Below are 16,960 nucleotides of genomic sequence, written 5' to 3' on the forward strand. Positions count from 1 at the left end.
ACTGAAACTTCTGTCAATGAATAAAAATGAGATGAAAACCTTTCGGGGAGACGAGATCCAATCAGAACTAATTAGGTTCTGATTAATTGAGGGGGGTTAGCTAACTCCCATGCAAAAATAGCACTGCTTCAAAGATGGCTGTGCCCGTCGTAATTATACAGTCTATGGGGATGTGTTGATGTCGACTGGGTACATCAGACTGAAAAAGACAGCTCTAGTTCAAACACTAAGGTGTCGCCTAAAAATGAAATATATTATATATTGGCCCTATATCTAAGAGTGTCCTGTAAAAGCTGCTCATTATTCACCTCAGTGCTCATCATCCTCAGTTTTAGGAGAGCTGCCTCTCTTCACTTTGACCTCCGAGCCTCGGTGCCGCTTCAAAGACCGCAAAGAGGACGAACTACGAAGCCCCCAAGCCTGTGAACTCCCGTCCTGACTGAAATGTGTCTTAATAGTTTATAAACATGGAGGGAGACTGATGTGACAGAGCAATCTAAGGGGAAGGTGGTTAATGATGCTTTCTGTGCTTTCAGTATGAGATGTTTAACTACAGCAGAGCGAGCTGCTTGGAGGCGGGAGGCTGGCTGTGCTCGCTGGCTCGTAGATTACCGAAACGCGGTTGTTTGTTTGCTGGTTTGGATTCCCGTTGCGTGTTATAAAAGGAGAAGCTCCTCTTTGTTCAGGGGACGTAAAAATCACAGTTGATGTAGCAGAAAATTACATTTGTACAAGCAGCGGCCACGTGACTGCACACAGAACAAGGCGGAGATGGAAACAAACAGGAGGAGGAGGAGTGGGAACTATTAAAAAGTTCTTTAACGTCACAGAAGTTTGTTCAAAGCGTTACTTTCACTTCATTCAGGTTTTATTAACTCGTGCAGCCATGCGCCCTTTCGTTTGTTGCTGGTTGTCTCCTGTGATGGAGAGAAGGTGGACGGATTGAGCAATGAAGGGGCAGATGACGGGATGCCTCCCGAGGTTTTTGCTGCTGGAAGCTCTGCTGACCTTCATTTGCTGAATAGTTTGTGAGTAGGAGTCTCCATCAAAGAGCCTCTACTGTGCAGCATGTCAGTTCCTGTCAGGAAACATTACTGAAAAAGACTGCTAAAGCTCACGTAGGTAGGTAATCATATCTTCTAAACAATCCCCCACGTCATCCTCTGAATCAGCCAGTCATCCCACGTAAACTTCCTCCCCTGCGCCTCAGTTTTCTGTCAGTTTGCTGGCTGTTTGTTCAGCGCTGACAGCTTTTCCTTCACAGGCGTGTTGTCGGTCACTGCAGACCTCACCTTCTTCCTTTATTTTCTTCTTTCTGTTAAAATAATCTTTAAAATAACATTTTGAAAGTAGGATCTGTAGCAAATTCAGAACATTTAAAGGGAAGCTGCTTTCTCCAGCTTCTTATCTCCACTAGAGGAGCTGTTAAAAGTTAAAAATGAGCTTCCTAAATAGTTGTTTTTTAGGTTCTTGTAGACATTTCAGCTTCTTGAGTAAAGGAATCCATCTGTCTCCATCACTGAACAAAAGTGGTTCACAAAAAGAATCCGTCTTTGTAAAACTCACAGCTTTGATCTCTCAAAGTCACACAGAGGGCTTCGCCAACGACGAGACTTAATCATTTATTTTTATACTTACAACTGTTTTTGACTTAAATATGCAGAGAAACTGGTTTTTACTTAACATTTCCATGTCAGGACCTTGCAGAAATAAAAATCCATCAAACTTCCATCACGTTAGATTTTGATACTTTTGTAGGAGAAAGGAGCAAAAGTTGGTGCACAGCACAAAACAGGAAGTAAGCAGTGAGTCCTCGGGTGTCCCAGTCTCCGTCATCAGGAGCTTGAAGCTCATTACGTCCTTAAATTGAGCCGTGGCTCTTCTCTTTAAAATGGGTCAATGACTTTTAATAGTGAGAAAGATTTGATGTTAAATAATAAAATAAAAATCACTTCTGCACCATCCGAGAGAACTAAACTGCACTAATGCAATAATAATAATAATTATGATTTGGTAAATTAGGTCCCCATCACCTTTCAAGTCAGATCAGGTCAAGGAGAAACTGTTACAATCTCCACGTCTCTTCCCATTCGATTAAACTTTAATTTGAATTTGCCTACATCGCACCCTCCGTGATTCAATCGGTCGCGTAGCCCGTCAGCCTCGGGGTGATCCGCCGCAGCTTCATTAAGAGGACACGCAGCGTTTATTTTTCTCATGCTTGTCACGGTTTTCCCCGCAGACCTGGTGGAGGCAAAGGTGGTCGGCATCCTGGACATCCTGGACGAAGAGAACCGTCTACCTCAACCCAGTGACCAGCACTTTACCGACACCGTTCACAACAAACACAAGGACCACTTCCGCCTGACTGTAAGTGACCGCACAAAGGAAGGAAAGTCAGGGAAGCATGCCACTTTTAACGCGAGGCTTTTATGGGACTGTTTGATTTACTCAGGAGATTCTCTCTGAATCATTTCAGCTTAATCTTTAGACTCAGAAAAAACTTATGAGAGGAGCTGATTTATATGTTTGTCTCCTTGTTTTACCCCATTCCTCCAAATAATCTGCTGCAAGGCCTATTTAGACCTTATTTTCCCTGTTTTGGCCTCTTGGGCAGCATTCAGGGTGGGCTGATATTAAACCTGAGAGACTACAGATTACACGCAGAGCTGGAAAAAGTGCTTTTTTTCCTCCCTCTATCTCTCAGGTAAAGGAAGTTCTAGTTTCGTTTTCGGCTTTGTAAATTTACCAGCTGCTAAAAGAACTATTAAAATTAATAGAAATCCCAAGTGGTTCACCTCATTTTGTGTCCCAACAATTAATTCTTTATATGTAAATGTGAAAATGGCTGTCGCCAAACTGAGTCCTGAAATTGTTGCTTCTGTCCAAACAGTAGCCAAAAAACTTTATAAGACAAAGACTAGCTGCTCGTTCTCACATTGACATGTTTCGATGAGTAAATGTTTAGACTTTCCACCTGGGTCTGAAGACCTGCAGCAGGTGAAAATCTGTTATCTGTGCCTGCACGCAGGGTTCAGTGATGCTGCAGAGCAGAACAGCTGATATCACCAACTGCATTTAAAGGTGGTGGCACTACAGCCTGAACACGAGATGATGGACTCACTGCTCTGATATTTATCGCCACTAAAGATTATTAGCCGAGGAGCACTTTATCTGCAGTATTAAACAATAACTTATCAACAAGGAGCTTCACCTTCTACCATGGCTCCTTAATTTTAAAGCTTTTATTGATAATTTGGATAATATTGATGATATTGATAAACACAAAAAATGGGAACTTTAGATATTGACTTGAAGTTTTGAGTTTCAGTGGAGTGACGTGGAGCCTCAGAGGGACGTGATCTCACTGACGGTTAAATTACTGGCATCAAATCTTAATCTTCCCAGCAGCGAGTGATTGGCAGGACTGGGAATTAGTTTTCCATCATAAATGGGAAGTATGCATGAACTCTGCTGAGTCTGCAGAGTTTTAGTGTGTGTGTGTTTCCACCCGTGATCAGGTGCATGTGTGTGTGTCCTGCAGGTACCCAGAAAGTCTAAGCTGACCGTCCACAGGAACGTGAGGGACGATGAAGGATTTATCATCAGGCACTTTGCAGGAGCCGTGTGCTACGAGACGGTGCGTCACCAGAACACACTGCGGCGTCTTCAAAATGAATCATTTCTTTTCTCTGATCACTCGACTGCAGAAAACTCAACTTTTAACATGAAAGCCATCATTGAGATGAGTGTTAAAAACATACCGAGCGTAGCTGCGGAGAGATTCAAGTCATAAAATCGTGTAGAGATTTTTCCTTCTGCAGTTAAGCAGGCGTATCAGAAACGGGAACAAAAAGAAGAGACTCGAACCGAGCGCCCCGTTCACGCTGAAATGTTTCTCCTTCAGACCAAGTTTGTGGAGAAGAATAACGACGCCCTGCACATGTCTCTGGAGTGTCTCGTCAGTGAGTCCAAGGATCGCTTCGTCCGCGAGCTGTTCGAGAACTCCAACAACAGCAAAGACGTGAAGCAGAAGGCCGGAAAACTCAGCTTCATCAGCGTCGGCAACAAGTTTAAGGTGAGCAGCAAAAAAAAAAAAAAGATCCAATCCAAGATGCGATGTGTGATACAAATACTTGTAGATATTTATGACCACCAGGACATGTACTGCTCTGTGGAGATGTAGCTGTTAAACAGGCTGAGGCTAATTAAAAGTCTTTGCCACCACTGGCTCGTCTGACTCTGATGAAGACGTCCTGTCTGTCAAAAAAAAAGAAAAAAAAAAAAAGAGCTGCTACACCTCATTAATGGCTTGAATTAAAGATGTGCTCCAGACTTCATCCCCTCAGATCCCGGCTCATTGTCCAGTCTGCTCAGGCGGTGCTTTGGGCCCCGGCCAGTTCATACTCACACTTCTTCTTTACTAAATGCTTGTTGTATGTTTAGTTTAGGATGATCTGATACAAGCAATGTTGCAAACCCGTTATGTAGCTATCAAAAATGCAGGCCTCTGTCAGCTTACACAAAACACCCCGAGGCTAAAAGGAGCTCCTAACTGGTTGAGCTGGGAAAACTCTGGCCTAATTTGAAGACTCTTCAGATTTTGGTGTGAGAGTACAGGTTGCTCGAATAAGCCCTTTAGGGCTGACAGAATACCCTCAGTGTGTTCTCTCCCGCATCTCCTGGGTCTGCCCCGTGGACTTATCCCAGGTGGACATGCCCGAAGCACCTCACCTCACCTGGGAGGTGTTTCTGGTCAGATGCCCAAACCATGTGAAATCACTCTTTTCACCTCGGCGGTTCTCCTCGCCTTCCACTTTCATCCTACAATCTGCTCCCCTTATTTCTTACCCGCTGAAATCATCCCCAACCTTAAGTGGACACAGCGTGAGCTTCAGAGTTTGAGCTGCAAATTCTCATCATCGCTCGATGAAGCGATGATGAGATATACACAAATCCAGAGGCCAGCAGGCTCATTCAAGGGTTCCCACTCATCCTTAAAAAGTCTTAAGATGTCATTTTAAAATTTAAGGTAATTAAATGCTTTAAAATCATCGTCTGGCTTTTTTTGTTAGAGAGAGAGGATAATCTGAGGGGCTGCGCAGAGGCCTAGTTTAACATAAATAACGATGATGATAACTGTGAATCATGCAAAGCTACTCTACTCTAGTCCCTTAAGCAGAATAGTTCCTAAATGTTTAGTCTGCCTCATTATATACATGTCTGACTGATTGTTATAATAAAGCCGAGAGCTCCCAGGCTCACCTCCGAGGTCCCGTAGGTACAAAGAGTCAAAGTAAATGTATGAAATCTTCATAAAGAACATAATTTTTCACCTAAAAACAGTCAGATGAGCGTCTCTCTTTCACCCTGAGCATAGAGATAGCAACGTCTTTGCTGTCAGCTGGAGTTATAAACGGAGGATTTTTATTCTCCTCCATCGTGACTCATCCAGCTCAGCCTCTCACCTTGATGTGCGCTCTAATGTGTCACCTAACCAAAGGCAAGGTGAGCCAAAAACCACAGCGCCTGGCTCCACTCAATCATCCCTCCTAAAATATATAAATATATATATTTAATGGAGAAAAAAATAACCTGAGGTAGTGATGGGCAGGTGTATTTAACAGGGTCAAAGCCAGAGAGCAGCGAGGTGTCCAGTACAAACAGGTAAAGGTTTTGTTTATTTTCTTTTTTTTAATTGAAGACGTGGGAACGCAATAAATAAATTTTCATGTGTACAGTGACAGCGATTTATATCAACAGGTCCTCCAACGTTCATAACAGGCCTATGTTGCAAAAGTCTGAAACAACAGCAGGAGGGAAAAAGTGTTTTCTGGAGACCATTTTTAACCTCGCCCTGCATTTTTTCCAGGCTTAAAATTAATTGGACAATTGACTGATAAGAGTTTCATTTCCACGAGGGGCCTCGTTTCTTTCCATTTCCTGACAAATTAAGGAGAAAGGAGGTCTGGAGTCGTTTGCACTGTTTAATTTACATTTGGCAGCTTTCAGAATAGCCTGATAATGAAATGCAATAGTTCGGCCTCGAAGTAATAAATGCATAAAATAGTTTTCCAGCATTAGCTGAATAAGGTGTTCTTAGTTATTTAATTTGTAAGCTAATAGACATGTCCTTGTCAGAAATCACACCCGGTGTTGCTGGAGGTCAGCGTAATGCCATTTTTAGGCCCAAGCAGAATAAACATCATTTGTTTTCTGAATTTTCTGAAGTAGAAAATTACAGCGGATTGAGGCCTTTATGTCTGTAGTTTATTTCAATGATTTGTGTCATCCTTCTTCACAGATTCGTAAAGCTGGGCGTCATCTGCATAGCAAAGAATGTATGTATAATGAGAAAAGTATTGGGCCTAGTTGAGAGCCCTGTGGAGCTCTAAGACTAACTTCTAACTTACAGTTTCTAGTTTCTGTAATAAAATGTTATGATCAGTGAATTTTAGTGCTCTAGCTTTGAAGAGCACAGGGACGAGTTCACTGTGGCCGGTTTTCTTGTTGTTTAATGACAAACCAATAAGACGGGAGGTGTGGAGTCGGCTGGATACTTTAGATTTGAGCAGCAGCTGTTTGTCTAAATTCTTAATAAGTTATCCAAAAGTGGTGCCGGTTCAAGTGATGAAGGATTATTATGAAGTACAGTCGGTTCCAAAGAATCTGCCGGCCATTACAATGAGCCTTGTATGGAGGAGTAAGGAGTCTTGCATGAGACTGATCTTAAGTTGGATTTCCACTTCCTGTTTGTTTAAGTTTATAAAACAATCATAGTTTGGAATGAAGTAGACCCTTTTTTACAATATTAATGCTTTACCCCATGGAGACGACGTTTGAAGACCTTCCCCCGACCTTTAATGCCGAGTTTTAACACCTCAGTGTAGATGAACATAGACATGGTTTGACAACCATTAGAACAGTTTCCAGGTTTTTCCAAGGGTAGCTGCATAGACAGAGACCGAATCACTGATTTCTGCTGCACCATCCAGTCATTATGTTTTATAAGTAGGCATAAAATATGTCAGAAAACAGCTTCAGGTGTTATTCCTGGTAGGCTCAGGCATCTCTTCTTATTTGTAGTCATCCTCACAGTAAGTGTTTTTAATCATAGTCTGCTGACTGAATTGGGCCAGTACTCTTCAGGATTGGTCCACTGGTTTTCTGTCCAGCTGAGTACTTTTTAGGAAAAGTGGCTCTCCATCACGAGGCTATGTGGAAAGTTCCCACAATAATGAGTCACAGAACAGCAGCGAATTTAGAAGTATGTGAGGATAAATATACTGTCATTATATTGTCAGCCAGGTGAGGTCAGCTGACCAGCTGAAACTGTCCGATGAAGGTCAGTGTTTCCTGTGGGTTTATTGCTTTTGGATTTGGGGATGTGCCTCAGGCCGCACTGTTTCTGTGACGCACGAGGAGAATGTTTGAAAACCGTGAATGTCCAGCGTGGAAGATCAACTAAACTGATGCTTTCAGGAAAACAAAGAACAAGTCATGTTTAGTCTGCCGCTGCACCAGCGAAAACATCCCGCGGTCGTTCGAGAGGGTTTAACTCGACTCCGTGCAGACTGGATTTAGTCGTTATTACGTGTGTTAGTGTGTTCTGTGTTTTCCTCATTCCGGCGCTTCTCCCCCCCCTCCCCTTCCTGAGCCCTCTCTATTCGAGCTATGATTACGGTTCAAAAGGTGTACCGGAGGACCCAGACCGAGCCGTGGGTGCAGAGGCGAGCGGTGTGGGGAAAATGAGCAGTGATAAATCCGAGACGGTGGAGGTGATGGAGACGCTGCTTCCTGGAGCTGCAGCGATGAAGGGAGATTGTGATCCGTGCAGGTTTTCATTATAACCAGACACCGTGGCTTTGCCCCACTTCAGTGACCAAATACATCATAACAAAGGTGTCCTGCTCCAAAGGCTCATCCAGACATGGCTGATAATTCACCTGCCTGCCTCCGAATCATCTGCATGCTCCTCTGTTATGAATTACAAAGTCATCTTGCAGCAGCAGACCTGACCGGGTCAGATTGCATTAGCGGCTGTTTGTCTGTTTGCATGAGCATGACTGAGAGAGCAGATGTAAATAACATCATAAACGCTTTACAGACATTTAAACCTTTAAATGGAGCGGAGGCCGGCCGGCCGTGCATTCTTCTGCTTTTTGTTCCGCGCAGCTGCTTTTCGTCAGCACATGTAGGCTGCTGCAGATAAAAGGGAGTTATGTAAGCCGTAACACACTCGCATATGTCCTCTCACGAGAAAATGGATGAAGCGAAGGCCAAGTCCATCATTTTATTAGAGCATCTTCAAGTATATGACTGTGTTAATTCCACAAGCAATTACAGTAAGCAGATGGAGGGAAAGGCTTTCAAGCTGTCGTGCCTTTTTTCGCCTTACCTGTGCCGTGGCTTTAAGAGAGACATGGTGAGTTAGTTTTTTCATCACTGCAGTTTGTCATTACTTAATTATATCACCAAAACCTGCAGAACTGATGATTTTTCAATCAGCCTTAAACGTAATTTGCACAGCTGCTGCAGTTGCTTTTTAGAAAGTTTGACAAAATAATTTTTTAAGCATTTTTAATACAACGCTTCCAAAACTTAACCAGCAGGGTCTCAGAAAAAGGCGTTGGGTTATAAATAATGAAGGGTCAAGAAACTATCCCTGCACCATCGCATCACCGTCAGTCTGAACAGTGGATACAAGGCAAGATGGGTCCATGCTTTCACTAAACTCTGACCCTACCTGTCCTCGTCATGTGTCCTCATCCGCATCACATGACCTTAAAAATGCTTAAAAATAAATATCTGGTGCTCTTCCTCAGCCCTGCACTGCTTCTCTGGTCAGGCTCACCAGCCTGCAGAGCTTCTTCTTCTGTAGTTATTGTGGTGCTCAGTTTGTGAAAAGCGTGAGGAAAAAATTGCGTTTTTGAGACAGCTTCCTGCTCGTATATGACAGTGTTTGCCACATCAGCCGAGGGCGTCGTCGCGAGCCTGGATTGGCCGTTGTGTGTCCGCCAAACACATTAGTGGACAAACAAGGACGTTGTTGTGGTGTTAATTGCCGTTAGCGGGCCATCCTTTACAATCTGTCACTGTTTGCTTGGCTTTACTGTGCACTCATCTGTCTTCCATTATACCCCCTAATCAGTATACATCATTCACATTTGCATATGTTCACATTCACAGATGCTCCTCGTGTCCACAGTCACATCAAGAAAAGCTACAAGAAGCTTTAATAATGCAAGCATTAGTGAGAAGTTTCCCCTCTCTGAATCCATTTCTGTGCTGATTTGTAACTCTGACCGTCGATTGGAACAAACATTTTTTTAAAGAAAAGGCAGAGACCTGATCAGAAACTGCACCCAGCGGCTTACTGGGTACAAATTAGGGCTGCCACAAACGATTATTTTGATAGTCGACTAGTCACCGATTATTTTTGCGATTAGTCAACTAATCAGATCATGCATCCATTGAACGTAAAACGTCCAGCTTATTGCACCAGCATGCATCTGCTCTTATATAACTATCATTAGCTTACAGCTTTAAGTGTTTAAAGTATGTGCTTAATAAAAATAAAAACAAGATGATAGTTTATTAAAGTTTAATGAAATTTGCAGATTGTTTTGGTGAAGTTTAATAAACACCTTGCTATCTAAAATATAACAGGACACCGGAGTATGTTCTCGAGCATCTCACACTTCTGATCATCAGTTGTCTGCTTGACGTTTATTCAGCTGTGTAAAAACTATAACTTTATAGTTTAAAACTTTAAAACTATAACTTTAATCGCAGCCAAACCGATTTACTCAGGAACAAATAAAATACTAAAAAAAGCCAAACAATAACATTTTTAAGTTATCTAAGTGACTTATATATGTTTAACCTGAGTAGCGAAAGACGGCAGTGGGTTTGAAAACGATTTGCCGGGAGTCCGGTGTTCTCACGGGCTCTAGTGAGCCTAGCCCCCGGCTAGCTATCGAGCTGGTGGGTAACAGACGTCTCCGAAAACGTCGGAGTGCTTTTGAAAATATGTGGTGTCTTGATAAACTAAGCAGGTATTTGAGGTTTACACAGATACATTCTCGCCTGAAAATATGTTAAACGTTTATTTTGTGACCCAGAAAGAATAATAAGAGTAATATTAAAACTAACTAGCTGCCGCCATTGTTGGAAACTGAGCTGGACTGCGCTATGAATTCTGGGACACAGCTTCTTCTTCTTCGGGGTTTAACGCCAGCTGGTATCCTTGTACATGCAGTGCTGCCAACTTCTGTTTCAGTCCGTTATTACACTCTTAAATCCTACTACTTATTCCTGCGTCTTTTGTGATCTTACAAAGCTTCAAATGACGCGTCGACTATTAAATCAGTCGTCGATGATTTTGATAGTCGACGTAATCATGACTAGTCAACTAATTGTGGCAGCCCTAGTTCAAATATGCTGATAATGTAGATTTACAAAGGTTTTGGTTCCGTATCAGAAGCGCTGCCTGCAGACAGCGCGTTCCTGCCGTCTCCCTGCAAATCTTCTTCTCTCTCCAATCACGATTTTACCTTGTATCTGCTCCTCTTCTTGGAAAAACAGAGAAAAGATGCCTCCCTGCCTAGCTTTGACTGTAAATGTCATTCTACCAATTTTACTTATTATCTAAGTTTGGGACATTCTGTTCGGACTCCGTAGTCTCAGAAAATATCCTCCTGACTTTTAACCAGCATGATGTGTAAGCATGTTTTGCAAAACCCTCAGAACTTCTACATGTCAATCACGATAATTCAATTCAGTCATAGCGTTGAATGAAGCTTCTGACCTTCATTACACGGAGTGCCAACTCTTTAATGCGCATAGCGATGTGTAAAAATCATAAAAAACAACTTTATTTAATCATTTTATCCCTAACAGCATCAGCAGTCTGCAGATCGACAAATGTGCTGCTTTCAGGGATTTTTGTATGTTGTTTGCAGCCCAGTTAGCCAAATCTGATCTCCTCGGCACTCGTCTCTGTGCAGATGCACAGCTGCTAGCTTTCAGAGGAAGGTGCAGGTTCAGGCGGTACATCCCACCTAAACCAGCCAATTATGGACTGAAGGTCTGATGTAGGGCTGGGCGATATGGCCTAAAATTCATATCGCAATATGTTCTTTTCTTCTGTATAACGTATTTTCCACACTATAAGGCACACTTAAATTCCTTTAATGTTCTCAAAAATCGAGAGTGTGCCTTATGTATGAATTCTGGTTGTGCTTACTGACCTCGAACCGATTTTGGCGTGCAGAAATCTGTTAAAAAAATGTTTTAGTACAAATTTGGTAAGCCGCACTGCTTGATGGATCGTCAAAGCATTATGGCTGCCGTAGTGAGGAGCTTTGTGGAGTAATCTGGGTCCAAAACTCTGGGTCTGTCCCCTCAGGTCCCAAAGTCAAACGAACACTAAGAGTTAAAAATGGTCTAAATTATTTCATCTTTAATAAAATCATCAGCGTTGCTGCTTTATCAGGTGCAACAATTAAGTTTAACATCCATGCATCCATGAAAACAGAATTTATTAAATTCAACGGAGTTAGAAGTTAACAGGAAGTTAGCTCGCTAGTTTCCACCTAAACATTTCATACCATGTTCTGACTGAGAGATTTTTGAAACTAATTAAAATGTACTGCTCTGCTACCACTTCCAAATTAAATGAAGACAGGAAACTAAACAGCAGTGGCGTTTGTAGGGTTACTGAAGTTGGACTACCTGGTATATAATGTTGTGCTACGTGATTGCTAGCGACACAGCTATGTTAGCATAACATTAGCACAGTGAAGCTGGAGGATGAACACTAACTTTTTTTCCACTCGATAAAAGTTAACGTGAGGGATTCTGGTGGTCAGGGACAAATGCAATCGTATAGCAGGATGCTATACACGGGCCAAACTTCAGTCAGGAGAACAACTAATATTATTCATCCACAATACGAGGTTAGTTATTAATATACTGCAACAACATGGGAATAGAACAGCTGCGAGAGAATTCAACATTAATGAATCAATGTTACGGAAGTGGAGGAAGCGCAGTTTTTGGCTTTCCCCATATTTCAAAAGTGCTTCATCTCTTTGCTATGACTGTCGCCCGGCATAATTTGCAGATAATGGTTTCAGCCGCTGCGATGCTTTCGACCAAAACAGGCGCAGCTTGATGACATCATCAACATGCGCTATCGCGATAGAGTCAAAATCTCTATCGTTGGCCAAATTTATATCGTTTCTATCGTATATCGTTTATATCGCCCACCCCTAGGCTGATGTGACTGTCATGCTAAAACTGCAACCTCCTATCCCACATGGTTCATGTAACCCCTGAAATTTGAAGTAAAAGCACTTTGTGACGCTTTCTTTAGTCAATTATCAGAAAGCAGATCAACATCCACAGTAGCAGTGTGATACATCACATGATAGTGATGTTCACTGGAGAAACCAGACTTTGGCTTTAACAATGAAGTTTGTAGCAGGACTTGAACGTGTTTATATTCTCTGAACATGTAACGTGGATCTCCTGTCCTCGTGAAGCTATGAGGGCTCAGAAATGCTGGAAAAATGATTAAAAAGGAGAAACTTTGAACCGACTCCTCGTGCATTCTTACGGCCTATGACTGGGAAAATATTGGGATGTGATGTGGAATAACCCGTACCCAGTTTTGCAGTCACATGATGGATGTCGGGCGATTGTGTGTCTGCCTGTCTCTTGAGGTTTTCTCAGTTTGTTTGAATAAAAGTGATGATGCGTCTCCCTCCTTTGTCTCCCGCAGACCCAGCTGAATATTCTCCTGGACAAGCTCCGCAGCACGGTCAGTGTTTGCTCCTCTTTTGTTTTCATGATTGATGTTGCGAGCCGTCCTGTCCGTACATCTCGCAGTCCCCACCTCCCCTCCCCCTCGGCGCCGTGCATCACGTCCTGAGCCCGATATGATGAATGTCATGAATTTGTGATGTAGCTTGTGGATCATGCTGTTGGTGTAATAACTTGTTTCATCTTCTCCGCTCTGGTTTCTTTACCCCCCAACTCCTCCTCCTCCAGGGCTCCAGTTTTATTCGCTGCATTAAGCCGAACCTGAAGATGGTCAGTCACCAGTTTGAAGGAGCTCAGATCCTCTCCCAGCTGCAGTGCTCTGGTCAGTGTTTACTGCACACTCTGATTTTAATGTTTGCACCTGGAAGGAGGTGAGGTCATTTCACTTCCTGTCTATTCTGTCTTTTTGAAGAAGCAAAACATGTCAGGGCCTCGTTGTTCTGGCGTTTGAACACTTTTAATAGACTTAACAGTCTCCTCAAGACACTTTGTATTGTAAGGCAAGACTCTACAATAATAGAAAGGAAACCCCAAGAATCAGATGACCTGCTATGAACAAGCACTTGGCAACAGTGGGGAGGAAAAACTCCCTTTTAACAGGAAGAAACCACTGACAGATCCAGACTTGGGGAGGGGCGGGGCCATCTGCAGTGAGAGAGGAAGTTGTGACAAAGACATGCTGTGGATGAGAGACAGAGATGAATAATAACTAATGAAGCGTAATTAAGGGAGGATTCAAGGTCACCTGATCCAGCCCTAACTATACGCTTTAGTCTTTAAGCCTAATCTTAAAGGTAGAGATAGTGTCTGTCTCCTGAATCAAAACTGGAAGCTGGATCCACAGAACAGGGGCCTGAAAACTGTGCAGTTCATAAATGGCAGCACATTATTACAATGGTTATGGTTTTTGGACAGTTTTCTTTCTTCACCAACAAAAACCTCACAGTACAAGTGTCACATTAGCTCTCTGTTAGTAAAAGTTAATGTTCTGGCACTGTCTGTGTGCCTGAGGTTTGAGATTTTCCCATAAACTGTGCCTCAAACAGCAGTGCGTAGGTCTGACGTCCAAAGACGGCTGATTGTTTACTTATTAAAAAAAAAAATCTGTCCTTCTGTCCACAGCTGTTGATAAGAAACAAACTTCTGTGTGACTATTTTATAATCTCCCCTTCAGCGCGTTTCACACATCTGTTATCACTACGTCCTCTTTGTCCTATTTAAATGGTAAAAAACATGCAGCGCCTTTACAGGTGACACCGAGACTGCAAATAAGAACAAAATGTCACGAAATCTCTGGAAAACACGGAAAAATTTAACCAGAGAGAGAAAGCGAGACAAAAAGGAGGCAGTGACTCATCGTCTTTTACAACAAACAAGGATGTTTTTCAGACGAGTCTGCGGGAAAATAACAAGGGTTCAACGGTGTGAGAGCAAGGTTTGTGAATTACTTAAAAGCGAGTTTAAAAGTTGGACAGAAGGAAAACAAAGTGAGTTTAAAAAGTGACAAAACAGCTGAAGGTGAGCTTTCTGTCTTTATCTCCACATTAAAGCTCTCACACTGTCTTGTGTTGTAAATCAAACGCACCCAAACTGCCCACTGTTGGGTCAGGATCAAGCAAAGGTGATACGCCTTTGGCCAGACTGTGATTAGGTTGTGATTAGGAGACCCTCATCTTGGAAGGATCACTGCATGATATTTGTCAGGTAACACACAGTTGCTAACCAAAATAATGTGCTAATTTTTTCCATAATTAAGGAGCTCGTCAGGTTTGTTTTGGCCCGGTGTGCTCCGAGAACACAATTTCAGGTAGAGCTTCGTTTCGGTTACACAGACCTACAGATTTCATCAGTAATACAAGCAGGAGAGTGCATCAGGAAAACAAACTGTCTGAAATTCTTTGCTAACCCTCCCCACAAATGCCAGCTCACCTGTGGGGAAAAAGCCACTCGTGGATGAAGCAGGTATGACGCCTGTTCTTCCCTCTGTGCCTTTGACCGGACGTAGTGTCGATCCGAGGTCGGTGCTCTTCCCGCTGTCACGTTGTCTTTTCTGCATGTTTTTATCCTCTGAGGCAGAAACTCCTCTGAGGCACAGTGCGCGCAACGCAACACTGCAGGGAGGCGTGCTGCCTTCAGGGCAAACTCGGGGACTACATGTCTCTCTCCTCACCATCCCGAAAGGTTCACAGCTCCCAGAAACACAAAGCTGGCAGCACATCTGCGAAAAACTCAGCTCGGCACATTTTAAAAGTCAGTTCAGGTTTTAGGACGACGTCTTTGTTGGAGGTGTCATTTTATTTGTATTTCTTCTTTTTCTTTTACTTTTTAAATAATAATAATAATTGGGACATTAACGGCATTTAATTTTAGATTTTAGAACAGAAAGCTTTTTGTGTCAGGTTTGATTTTATTCTGAAGGCTGATGCTTCGATTTTATTTTTTGATTTTATTTTGAAGCTTTGATCTGCTCCCATACTGTACATTAAACTCCAGCTCATGATTTACAGTCAGGAAGCTGTTTATAGGCTGTTAGTAAAAAATGCGGAGATGCTACACACTTTAACATATCTCACTGCCATCAAATGAAAAAACGATGCCATTTTTCCTGAAGATGGTTGTTTAAAAAAAAAAAGTGTGATGTGTTTTCTGTGAGTGATGCTGTTTTTTATTGCACATCTGTAAAGGAAATGGCTTCATTAATAACACGCACAACAACATGGGAGCTTCCCAATAAAAACGAGTGCAACAAAGTGCTTGTTTATGCCAATGATCTTGTTTTCCTAATTGTTGAAGCTCATCGCTCGTAGTTCAAATTAAACTGTGTTAAATTGCCCAACACCCATTTGAAGCCACGCAGTAAATCAACCTCCATGGCGGCACTGCGAGAAGAGAAATTGCGACAGATGTGTTTCGTTAAAAGATTTATATTTTTAAAAAAGGTGTTAAAAAGGATTTTAGGTTTTGAAATGTGTTTTTGATGCAGCTTTGATTTGATAACTCATGAAAAGTGCAAATAACAGAGGATTTAGTAAAGCACGAGAACAAAAGTTGATTTTAAATTTATTCTGTTAATTATTTTTTCTTGCCTTTTTTTTTTCCCAAGTAAATGTAAATTGTAACCAGTCGGTATTTTAAGCATACCCAGATGGCCTGTATTTCCTGTGGTCCTGCTTGTGACTGTGGCCTTATTCTTAAACATTTTCTTTTCCCCTCTGTGAGATTCACCCCCATCTCTTCCCTGTCCTCGGCTTTGGAGGTAAAGAAGTGATGAGTTCAGATTTAATATCCTCAGAGATTCGGTTCATGCTCGCAGAGCTCAGATACCGTACCCCGCCGAACTCTTTATCAGTTTTATTGTGCTGAGAATCGTAGTGTTGTTGGTCTGGAGTAGACGTGAGAGACCTCTGTGTACCAGCTCAACACAGTCAGGGCCCAAAGTGGGAAGCTCAGCAACAGCCGGGGCAAAGAACCTCTGAAAATGAGATGTAGATTTAATCTGAGCCTGAGACGGGGCAGGGTTGTCTGACCCGAGCTGCCTTGAGCAGAAAGTACAGATAGACTTAGAGGGCTTAAGTAAATCAGTCCACGTTGAAGTTGTGTTGCACCTTGCGAGTTAGACGCAGGACCACGTGTGGTGTTACAGCTGCTGGAGGGGAGGCTCGCAGATTCAGGGTTTCTTTTCTTCTTCAAACAAAAGCGCGGATCAGCTTTTAATACCTTCATGTCCCCCAAAAGGGCTCCAAGGTGAAAGCCCACACTTCTGAAAATTGCCTCCATGTAGCTGTGAAGGGTGATGTTTCAATTAAAGATGATATCAAATCCCCAAACAGGAAGCCGTGCAGCAATTACAGCTGAAAGCCCGATATGAGTTGTGTTCAGCTTGGGGCCAGCACTCAACAACTTTCAGCTTTATCTGAATACACAAGAGGGAACTTCTCTTATCACGGGGCAGCGGGCGGAGGAAGTCATTCAGCAGAAGAAAGTGCTTCGCGGTCGATGGGCTGAAGGTAATGATGGGGAAGATTTGAATTTGATCCTCGGGCTCCGGACGGTGTCTTGTGCTGCTGATTGTCACTCATCACCACAGCTTTATTAATCAATGAAAACTAATGAAATAGCAGAGACGTGAGCG

The 16,960-nt window shown here is 42.6% G+C and overlaps 1 protein-coding gene across 5 annotated transcripts in view; it reads left to right on the top strand.

Moving 5' to 3' along the window:
* myo6a (myosin VIa) overlaps positions 1-16,960 on the top strand; it is a 144,744-nt gene that overhangs the window by 74,897 nt on the left and 52,887 nt on the right. For all 5 annotated transcript variants that reach the window (XM_087852510.1, XM_087852507.1, XM_087852508.1 and 2 more), the window contains exons 16-20: positions 2,243-2,370; positions 3,545-3,640; positions 3,908-4,078; positions 12,788-12,826; positions 13,057-13,150. In XM_087852510.1, the coding sequence (XP_087708636.1) occupies positions 2,243-2,370; positions 3,545-3,640; positions 3,908-4,078; positions 12,788-12,826; positions 13,057-13,150 (528 nt within the window). The remainder of the gene's footprint in view (positions 1-2,242; positions 2,371-3,544; positions 3,641-3,907; positions 4,079-12,787; positions 12,827-13,056; positions 13,151-16,960) is intronic.

This window comes from Neolamprologus brichardi, chromosome 15 (genome assembly GCF_056152115.1).
Source record: "Neolamprologus brichardi isolate AB-2024 chromosome 15, ASM5615211v1, whole genome shotgun sequence".
Classification (NCBI taxonomy): domain Eukaryota; kingdom Metazoa; phylum Chordata; class Actinopteri; order Cichliformes; family Cichlidae; genus Neolamprologus; species Neolamprologus brichardi.